At 37.9% G+C, this 10,145-nt stretch overlaps 3 protein-coding genes and 1 long non-coding RNA gene across 4 annotated transcripts; 2 read left to right on the top strand and 2 right to left on the bottom strand.

The window, feature by feature from the left end:
* The first annotated feature begins 98 nt into the window (after nucleotides 1-98).
* LOC113309462 (probable inactive purple acid phosphatase 27) lies at nucleotides 99-4,316 on the top strand. Its single transcript, XM_026557881.1, has 15 exons — nucleotides 99-262; nucleotides 367-405; nucleotides 515-1,072; nucleotides 1,161-1,248; nucleotides 1,354-1,620; nucleotides 1,713-1,821; nucleotides 1,951-2,065; nucleotides 2,159-2,291; nucleotides 2,575-2,762; nucleotides 2,866-3,052; nucleotides 3,157-3,224; nucleotides 3,326-3,410; nucleotides 3,502-3,693; nucleotides 3,832-3,915; nucleotides 4,006-4,316. Exons 3-15 carry the CDS (start codon nucleotides 738-740, stop codon nucleotides 4,138-4,140), a joined length of 1,986 nt encoding a protein of 661 aa, XP_026413666.1. The 5' UTR covers nucleotides 99-262; nucleotides 367-405; nucleotides 515-737; the 3' UTR covers nucleotides 4,141-4,316.
* Nucleotides 4,317-4,405: 89 nt separating this feature from the next.
* LOC113309464 (thaumatin-like protein) lies at nucleotides 4,406-5,495 on the bottom strand. Its single transcript, XM_026557885.1, has one exon. It carries the CDS (start codon nucleotides 5,444-5,446, stop codon nucleotides 4,673-4,675), a length of 774 nt encoding a protein of 257 aa, XP_026413670.1. The 5' UTR covers nucleotides 5,447-5,495; the 3' UTR covers nucleotides 4,406-4,672.
* Nucleotides 5,496-6,112: 617 nt separating this feature from the next.
* LOC113311216 (dnaJ protein ERDJ3A-like) lies at nucleotides 6,113-6,968 on the top strand. Its single transcript, XM_026560060.1, has 2 exons — nucleotides 6,113-6,504; nucleotides 6,588-6,968. The coding sequence occupies exons 1-2, from the start codon at nucleotides 6,130-6,132 to the stop codon at nucleotides 6,966-6,968; spliced, it is 756 nt and encodes a 251-aa protein (XP_026415845.1). The 5' UTR covers nucleotides 6,113-6,129.
* Nucleotides 6,969-7,813: 845 nt separating this feature from the next.
* LOC113309465 lies at nucleotides 7,814-9,163 on the bottom strand. Its single transcript, XR_003340616.1, has 3 exons — nucleotides 8,490-9,163; nucleotides 8,313-8,354; nucleotides 7,814-8,210 (listed from the first exon to the last, which is right to left on the bottom strand). It is a non-coding gene; the product is annotated as an uncharacterized LOC113309465 (long non-coding RNA).
* Between the last annotated feature and the right edge of the window lie 982 nt (nucleotides 9,164-10,145).

Here is a 10,145-nt window from a genome sequence, read left to right on the forward strand (position 1 = left end):
TTCCTCTTGCAGGTCATGCTAATACATGGTGGGGATGATTTGTGAAAGCTGGAATGTTTCTTGAGGTTTGGTTCAGAGATATGGATAGTGTGATAGATCATGCCAGTTGCTTCAGGAAGCCGTCAAGATACATAATGTTAAACGGCGAGAACGATGATATGTCCGCTGTCTAGTTCCTGCAAGTGTTCCATCGACGGTCTTTATGTTTTTCCTTTGGTTGTTGTTTGTTACAGTACATTGGAATAAAGTTTTGTCTTGGCAGGTAAATGTTGCACATGATTCTTTAGGTTTTGGAATATTACAATTCACAGATGCCTTCTGCGAACCGATCTTTATTTTCTGAAAATGTTTTATTTTCCTGTGCAGATACGGCCGAACGAACGCAAAACCTGGCGCAATGGATAGGTACAAAATCCCTTGGAACTAGATACTCCCTTTTGTCATTTACCGCAAAATCCAATACAGCTACTGAAAATTTACATGGAATAAGTTGACCTCAACTCTTTGTTTGCAGACGGCAAAATGGCATCCTATAAATAGCTTTGATTCTTTGAACCAAGTCAACAGAATATTTCTAGCCTTGATGATAGTTTTGTTAGTTATGTTTTAATAACTGACAAAATCTGGTGAAGAAACCAAACCAAAATTTCAATTGCCATAGATCTCACCAAAGAATTAATCCTATAAAGAAAGCACCGCAATTTCAGAGTTTCAGTTGCTAAATCGAAGTTTCAAATATGTCTCATCTTCCACACATAAGTTTTCATTTTCTGTACAGTTTTTCCATGATTGCTCTTTTGTTTCAGTTTCCATCATTCTCTTGTTCATCTGTTGAAATGATGAATTCTACAACAGAATATTTTCAGCCTTACACCGCCATTTCAGAGTTTCGAATGCTAAATCGAAGAACTTTATTCGAATGTCCTGATCCAAACCCATTTCTACAAGTTAATGTCAGTTCTTCATCTCAGTCGGGACTTTCAAACGAAGAAAACATAACTGTTACTGTTTCTGGTGTTTTAATTCCTTTGGATTCGGATTGGTTGGCGATGATCTCACCATCAAGTTCCGAGTAAGTTATGCGGAACCAAATAAGAAACTTTTCTGTGTATATTTCATTATGTAGTTGAACTAAATGGGGTTGATAAATACATTGGCAGTGTCTCTTCTTGTGCTTTAAGTGGATTGTATTACGAGCAGACGGGGGATCTTAGTAAGCTGCCTCTTCTTTGCCATTATCCTGTCAAGGTAATTGAAACTGCAACTTTTTGTTTTGAAACTGCAACTTTCGTCATATTCATTATTATGTAGTTTGTGATATCTGAAAATTGTTTTGGTACTATGGCTTTGCAGGCTCAATATTTGAGCGCGGATCCTTCTTATCTTGGTTGCAAGACAAAAGAATGCAAAAAGGAAGATTCGGGTAAATGTGTACTGCATACTTGCAGTGGATCAGTTATGTTCCATGTTGTTAATATAAGAACAGACATCGAATTTGTGTTTTTCGCTGGAGGCTTCGAGACACCGTGCATTTTAAAAAGGTCAAGCCCTATGAAATTCGCTAATCCAAATTCTCCTTTGTATGGTCATCTCTCCAGCATTGATTCATCCGGGACATCGGTAAAATTTACTACTATATCTCCTACAGCTTGTATCACTAATTCGATTTTTTTTTCTTTTTCTTGTTGTTAACATAAATTCGTTCCGGGCAGATGAAATTGACATGGGTAAGTGGAGATAAAGAACCTCAACAGGTTCAATATGGGGATGGAAATTCACATGCATCAGATGCTAATACGTTTACTCAAAAGGAAATGTGTAGTAAGTCTCTTAATGTTTTGAAATGTGTAGTAAGTCTCTTAATGTTTGTTCAACTGTAACTTACCGAAATCTAGTGAAATGAATAAAATGCTTCAAATCTGTGTATAATGCTAATGTCTATCTATACAGATTCACCAATAAAAAGTCCAGCTATTGATTTTGGATGGCATGACCCTGGTTACATTCATTCAGCTGTGATGACTGACCTTCAACCATCAACCACCTACTCCTACAGATATGGCAGGTAAAACGTATGTCTTCTTGTTAGTTGGGTCATCGATTAAGAATTTTTTAGTTTAAGTGAACAAATATATATTCTGAAATTCCATGTATGCAGTGATTCAGTAGGCTGGAGTAATCAAACAAAATTCAGGACTCCACCTGCAGGGGGTTCAGACGAACTTAAATTCCTTGCCTTCGGGGATATGGGAAAGGCCCCTCTAGACGGGTCCATTGAGCACTACATTCAGGTGCTAATTATACAAAATTAAGAAGAAATGGTACTCATTTAACTCTTATTACTGTATTAAGAGCAATGCATATGTGAACCAGGACTAATAAACACTGGATTAACCGATAACTAGCTTTTCTTTTGACTAACAAACACTGGATTAACCGATAACTAGCTTTTGTTTTGACGCTAGCCCCTTGGTACTCATTGGTAGAATTTCATTTGAAAGACCCCATCACCCATATTGCCAAACACATATGTATTTGATCAATTGTCTTGTTTTATTTTTTTCTTCATAATAGCCTGGATCTCTTTCTGTGGTGGAAGCCATGGCGAAAGAAGTAGAATCAGGCAAAGTGGACTCAGTCTTTCATATCGGAGACATAAGCTATGCCACTGGTTTTCTGGTAGAGTGGGATTATTTCCTTAGCCTGATCCAGCCAGTTGCTTCTCACGTCACCTACATGACAGCAATTGGCAACCATGAGAGGTATGGAAATAATACTCACGCATCCACTTACAGCTTGCTGAGCAACCATTTAGGTCCAAATGCAACTTACTGAGAAAGACTAACGCGCTTGTAACATAACCAGAGATTATATAAACTCCGGGTCAGTTTATATAACCCCGGATTCTGGTGGAGAATGTGGAGTTGCTTATGAGTCTTATTTTCCGATGCCCACATCTGCGAAAGACAAACCCTGGTACTCAATCAACCAAGCCAGCATTCACTTCACTGTTATCTCAACAGAGCATCCTTGGACTGAGAACTCTGAGCAGGTAGACTACTGTGAATGACCGTTGAATGCACATGTAAGACGCGAGTCTTGTTATGTACATACTAAATACTTGATGGTTCTTCCTGTTTTATTTGTTGTTGGTAGTACGAATGGATTGGAAATGACTTAGCATCTGTCGATCGCTCAAAAACACCTTGGGTAATTTTTACAGGGTAAAGTACAGTCTATTATTTTTCTCCGTTGCAAAACAAAAAGTACGAAGTTATAGAATGCACAAATGCACAATAATGAAGTAATTGAGCTGCTGTAACAGGCACAGACCTATGTATTCATCCTATCCTGGCAATGTGGATGCCAGGTTTACTGATGCGGTGGAGCCATTACTACTTAAGAATAAGGTAATAATATTTGAGATATGTTTTTAAGTAAAATTGGGCATTCATAATATGGTATACTGAAGTCTAAAAGTATTTCGATCCACACGATCAGGTGGATCTTGCTTTGTGGGGTCATGTGCATAACTATGAGAGAACCTGTGCTGTCTTTCAAAAAAATTGTAAAGCCATGCCTACAAAAGGTGCAGACGGGATTGACACGTACGATAATACCAATTATACTGCTCCAGTCCATGTAGTTATTGGTACGGCAGGCTTCAAATTGGACAAGTTTTCTGAGAACCAAGTAAGTGTAGCTATGACATATTGTGCAAAATTGACACAATTTTGAGGGGATCGAATTCCAGATCAAGATTATAGTTTGCATTCAGCATTCAGGATATGAGAAAATCTCTGAATTTCTGATTGTGTGTTACTGTGGCAGATTTACGATGGTTGGAGTTTATCAAGGCATACTGAATTCGGATATATTAGAGGGCATGCTACAAAGGAGGCGTTAAAAATAGAGGTTAGTGCACATATATCATATCTACAGGAGATCAATTCTGATATTTCCATCGAACTTTTACATGTTTCTTCTTTTATCCGTTTCTTTCAGTTTGTCATCTCAAACACAGGAACTGTTGGCGATAGCTTTGTCATCAACAACGGAAAGAAGCAACAGAGTAGCTGGAGTAAGAAGTTGCTTCCAGATAAAAGCTTAAAGGATATTTTAGGTGAAATAAAGTTGTAATATGTAGCGAATTGTGAACACTTTAGGTGTATGTGTTCAGGCATATGTATATGTATGTACCTGGGACAGAGAGAGACCTCCCATGGTTGTAGTTTGGATCCTGTAGTAATTAATCTTACGGTACACTGGAAAATCACAGATGGATTATGGGAATCAATGTTCTTTGCTTTTTGCAACTCTTGCAGTTTTAAATTTGTTCTAGCTAGCATAATTTTCTGTGCAGATACGTCAAGAATGAAAAATATAATCCAGGAGTTTGCAAAACTTGGTGCAACAGGTGGTCCCTGGAGACTGTTAGGTACCCAGCAACAGCCTTCAGATATAGATACTCAGAAGTGACGTCCAAAACCAGAACAGCCAGTGAATATTTACATGGACAGAGTAGACCTCAAACAAGAACAATACATGTTAAATGACTGACAGAAGCTACTGAGATGCAAAATTCAAAGATCCATAACTGATGGTACTCGTGGCATTTGCTTCAGAACTACAAGAACCCCATACTGGCTGATCTTGATGATCTGATGCTTCTTCATGAGGGAGGGCAGAAGGTGATGACATACCGAGGTGCCCTACATTTGTGAAGACTTGAAGAATCATCATAGGCAAAGCTGTATGCTCTCGGGCAGATGGCCTTGAAAAGGTGGGCAAAGAGTGTTGGTTTGCAATCTTTAGGATTGGCGTAATCTCCTGTGCAGCAATACTTGGCTGATTTCATGGCTAAACAAGCACTCTTACATCCAACCACCTTACCTCCTCGTTTTACCTCTAATGCAGATGGGCAACACAGGTTCAAGTCCAACTCACATCCTGCAACTCCACACCCAGCTCCACCTCCCACAGGCACCATCGATACAGGAAGATTGAAGCCGTCAACTAGGCTCACGTCATAGTAATGTAAAGGAGAGTTAGAGGTTCCGAGTGTCATTTCTACCACAGTAGCTGGTGGCATCCCTGATGCACCCTTGCACTGTAATAAACCTGCACAGTCGCCAGTATTGCAGGTACCCTCGCCAATTCTATTGAAAGAGCAGCCTTGCCTTCCCCATATCCTTCCTGACCACCTATCCGGTACGTTGAGAACTACTTCCTCACCAAAGTTGAGATGGAAACCGCCACCACCCACAGATGAATGACCTGAACTACCAAGAATACCAGGCCATATGCTCTCTCTGCAGTTGTTTACTAGTATCAACTGAGTCCCATCTACACAAAACCAAAAGCAACAAAAGAACAGACATAAGGAAGTTTGAAATTTCATCTGGATCTGGACTATTTTGAAGTAGATGAGTGTTAAGCAAACCATAATTCAACTGAGAACAATGTATGAAGATTAAATAGAGTCAGATGAAGCACATAACCTCACCAGTCTACTCTTACTTACTAAAGAAACCATTTTATGTACTTGGGAGAAGTGGGAATATATTCTTTGCTTTGATTCTAAGTTTTCTCTTTTGGTCAAAAAATCTTCATATATCAATCTGTCTTTTCATTATCTTAAGGTTAGTGTTCCACAATATCACAAATGACATCATTTTCTGCTCAAAAATCTAATATTTTAGTAGCTTACTTTTTTTTCAGGTGGCGACAAACTTAAGCTTGAAGTCCTGTAAGATTTTGCTTTAGAAGATCTCCATCTTTCAAACTTCTTTAGTGCAAGAGTATCTCCCTTTATATCTTTGGGGATGATTTGAGACAAATGTCATCCATGATCCATGGTGGTATTAAGCAGAAAGAATAGGGTTCCTTGGGTCAGCCACTTCGACCAACGGGCCGCCGTGTTAGGGACTTAACTCTTAAGTCAATTTTCATTTTTTTTTTTTTTGGAAATGGTCTGCCGGGATTCAAACTAGTGACCTCAAGTACGGCAATGCCGATCCCCCTAGTTGGTCTATTTTCATCATTTCATCTCATGACTCTTTGTAAACCCTAAACTGATAAACGCCAAAACCTAAACATGATGAGAGGGAAGTCACCCTAGAATTATGCATGGAATCTCTACTTCCTAATCCTCTCCCACCACCATCATTCTTTCCTCGATTTGGTGGTCAATCAAATTCATTTACACCCATTAACAAGTTTGGTCATGGGAATGATCCACTTGAGTTCCCTTCCCTCTCTGCTTGTTTTGGCCATGGAAATGATCAACTAGAGTTTCCTTCCGTCTCTGCTTCCCATTCATGTTTTGCAACTCTTACTGCTAAAACTAGTAGCAGTGGGATTCTTGCAAGGGCTACTGCTGCTGCTGGTGGTGGTGGATCTCTGTATGATGTTTTAGGTGTTTCACCTTCTGCAACTTCTGACGAAATCAAGAGTTCTTATAGAAAACTTGCACTCAAATATCATCCTGATGTTAGCAAACAGGTACAATTTTTTTTGTGCATTTCTTTTAAGTTAATTGGTTTTGTTTGCCCATTACATTTGTGTGTTGTCTGCTATATGCACAGGCGAATGCCCAAGAGAAATTCATAAGGATTAAAAATGCGTGTGATACATTACTGGATTCAGACTCACGGCGTGAGTATGATTACGGAAGAAGAAGAACAACACAACCAACATCTAGTCGTTCGGCCAGCACTACTAGGAAGAAAAATCATTCAAATCATTCTAAGTCACGGGGGCGGAAGAGGCGTACTTATTATTATTATTATGGAACTGGAGGGCTTCATTTTACCATTTCAGAGTCTTGGACTAATGGAAGAAGAGGAACATCTTCCACTTCAAAGCACCAAAGCAGGAAAGGTACATATGATGAAAATTATTATTACTCCAATGAGACAATTCTATGGGTCTGGTACTTGTTTCATGGATTACATTCATTGCATTGATTTCATGTATTGGTGGAGTCGTGTGATGATAGTAGCGAACTCGTTAGTGATGAATTAAAAATACTCAAGAATTGCACCAACTGCAATTCATCTAAGAACAATGTATGAAGCTGGTAGATAGATAAAATGCATATCCTTATTATCATCATTGTTTGCTGCTTTTCAAGTCTAATTTAATCTCCATACTTGAGAAACCATTTTGTGTTGGGAACAGTAGGCATCTGCATATTTTTGCTTTGATAGTGAGATTTTTCCTTTTGGTCAAAATCATTATATCTTGACCCATCTTTTCAGTATTCCACATTGACATCAACTCATACAATCGGGTAGTGGCAAAAGACTTGCTGACCCCTACTCCATTCCATGATTCAAAATTTGTGCAGTAACATAAACTTTGCTTTGTGACTCAGTGTTTACCCAAGAACTCATTATCCTTTTGAGTTTAATGAAATCTAAAATTAGTGTCGAACTTGGAAGATAAGGGAAGAATAAGTGAATAACCATGTCGACCTCATGATTTAATATGTGCAATGACTGCAATCTAAAGGGAACTAACCCGAAAATTTCCATGTGATCTAAAATCAACATTGTGGCCCAAACACCTGTATTGAACTGAGTTTGGCATCATAGGAAAGTACATACACACTCATTATGATTGGTGACTTCTCAAGTGATTATGAACTGCGATGTAGGTACAAGAAGAACACATTCTTTACAAACTTCCCTTTTTGACTTCTGTGTAATATGAAAAGAAGAACATTATAATTTTATCTCATGAATCTGTTCCATCTCTCTCTATTTCTCACTTAAATTTGCTGCATGTACTGAATACAAAGCATCATCCGTGGAAAACTAAATCCGAACAAGTTTCATTCAGTGATCTAAGCTCGTTTAAACACGGATTATGGACAAAATTCACAAAATTACAGATAGTGATTCCAACTAGTAGTATTAGGGATTCACAAAATTACAGATACTGATTTCTGCACTGGCCACTACCTTGTACATACGACTACTACTCATTGTTTGGAGCAGCTTTTTCTGCAATTTGGACTTTGGAGTAGCTGCTGATCACCAGAACCAGCTTGAATTTGGAGTAGCTTCTGATCTTCAGCACACCAACTTGAAGGATTTGTAGCTGAGCAACTGATGCGCAATTCCGAAGATTCGCTGGTCTCTCTTTCCAAGAGTAAAGAGCTGCTCGGTATCTGCTTTAAATCTGATCCATCTTTTCCTTGTAGTCTGAGTGAGAAGGAGGGATGTTTAGGTTATATAGTAAATGTCATATAGAGAATAGAATAGGGAAGGAAGAAAACAAGGAAAAGTATATCATGCAATGCTCACCTTGGAGATGACTACCCCTTGGAGTTGATAAATCTGGATTAGCTGTACATACAGGAAATTAGAAAACTGGAAGAAAAGAATTTTATTGGTGATGGGCATTAACAGATTAAAACTCAAACAAGTTTTCTAATCAGGAAAAAAAAGTTTCAGGCAACAAGAAATGAAAATCCATATTACCTGGTAGTATTTCCGATTCCGCTCATACCAAATCAAGATTCAACAACCATTTTGTTTCTTCTTCTTCTTCTTCCTTCTCTTTCTCTTCGTCATGTTAGATTTGTGACTATCTAAGATACAACAATTGTGGCTGTTTTCTCACAGAAATTGATGATGTTGAGTTAGAAGTTATAGTTACAAAATTGAGATATGGGCTGGTTTTATGAAATTGGGTCTTGATCTTGATAATTAGTAGCTGAAGCAATCTCAGTGTGCATATATATAGAGAGAAAGAGAGATAGAAAAAGAGATAGAAAGAGAGGGGTAGAATGCATGTAGAAGATATTCTTGATTCTTCTCTGCAAAGAAAGAAGAAGCAGTTTGATTAACAAGATGAATCCTTCAACCAAACTTATGTGCCTTCCCATATTCAATACTTCAACTACATTCATTAATCCCCCAACCAAACTTTACTAGTATATCCATTAAATCCTTTCTTAATCATGTGCCTCACCTATAACATCAGCTAAAGTACACATCGTGTTACATCTGCTCAGCAAGAGTTGCCTTTGTGCAAACTCTTCAATTAAAAGCATTCAATACATTCTGTACACTTTCAACTATCATTTCAAAATACAAATTCAATGCTGCATTATATAATTTGATTTCACAGTAACACTAAGAAGTAAATACATGAGGAGATCAAGTAGAAAATTAGCTGAGATGTTCCATCTCTCTATTAACGTGAACTACCAACTCTGGCAGGGACCAATGCACCATAATGTATTGTAATCATGCATGCATTTGTCATTTTTCCTAATTATGATCAGTTCACAATAAGTTGGTGATGCGTCAAGTAACATAGAGTGCTACTCACGAGTCACGGACAAGTACTCTCAATTTTTGATTTTTATTTTTTTAATAGCAATTGAGATGTTTTGGATTTTGATACTTGAAATGAAGTTTTGGATTTTGATACTTGAAATGAAGTTTTGGATTTTGATACTTGAAATGAAGTTATTGAATCTGTACCCTTTGAACTATCATTTCAAATCAAATGCTGCATTATAGTATAATTTGGTTTAGTAATAACATTAAGAAGTAAATACACGAGGAAAGCAGGTAAAAAAGAGTTGAGAGGACCTCAATTAATGGGGATTGGTCCATCGATCTCTCTATCAACATTACTAACTCTGAAAGGGACCAATGCCGCGTAACGTGTTATAATGATGCATGCATTTGTCAGTCTTCTTAATTAAGCTCACAATAAGTTGGTGATGCGTCAAGTCATGCATATCCAACCACCGTAGTAGAGAGTAAGCATCTCAGGGGTCCATCATCACTCCTTTTCTGGGCCATCATGTACTTAATAGAATCATCAAGTACATGCTTAATTAGGTAATTGGCATTGCTGATCATGCATACAAACTGTTCAAGTCTAATATCCAAAATCTAAACAAGAGATTTAAAAAAATGCCCCAGTTGTGACTCAGTTTGATGCCAAATGCCGAGTCAAAAATATACTCTTACAGGGATCGGGATTTCCCAAATCACTCTGTCTCTGTGTTATTAAATGCTGACTCGCGAAGTCTCCAACTTGTTTCTCAGTAACTAAATACAACAGTACCTCTACAAAAGCATCCTTAACTGTTTCTCATGTTGGCAATAAAGATGGTT

The sequence above is a fragment of the Papaver somniferum genome, chromosome 9 (assembly GCF_003573695.1).
Source record: "Papaver somniferum cultivar HN1 chromosome 9, ASM357369v1, whole genome shotgun sequence".
In the NCBI taxonomy this organism is placed as follows: Eukaryota; Viridiplantae; Streptophyta; class Magnoliopsida; order Ranunculales; family Papaveraceae; genus Papaver; species Papaver somniferum.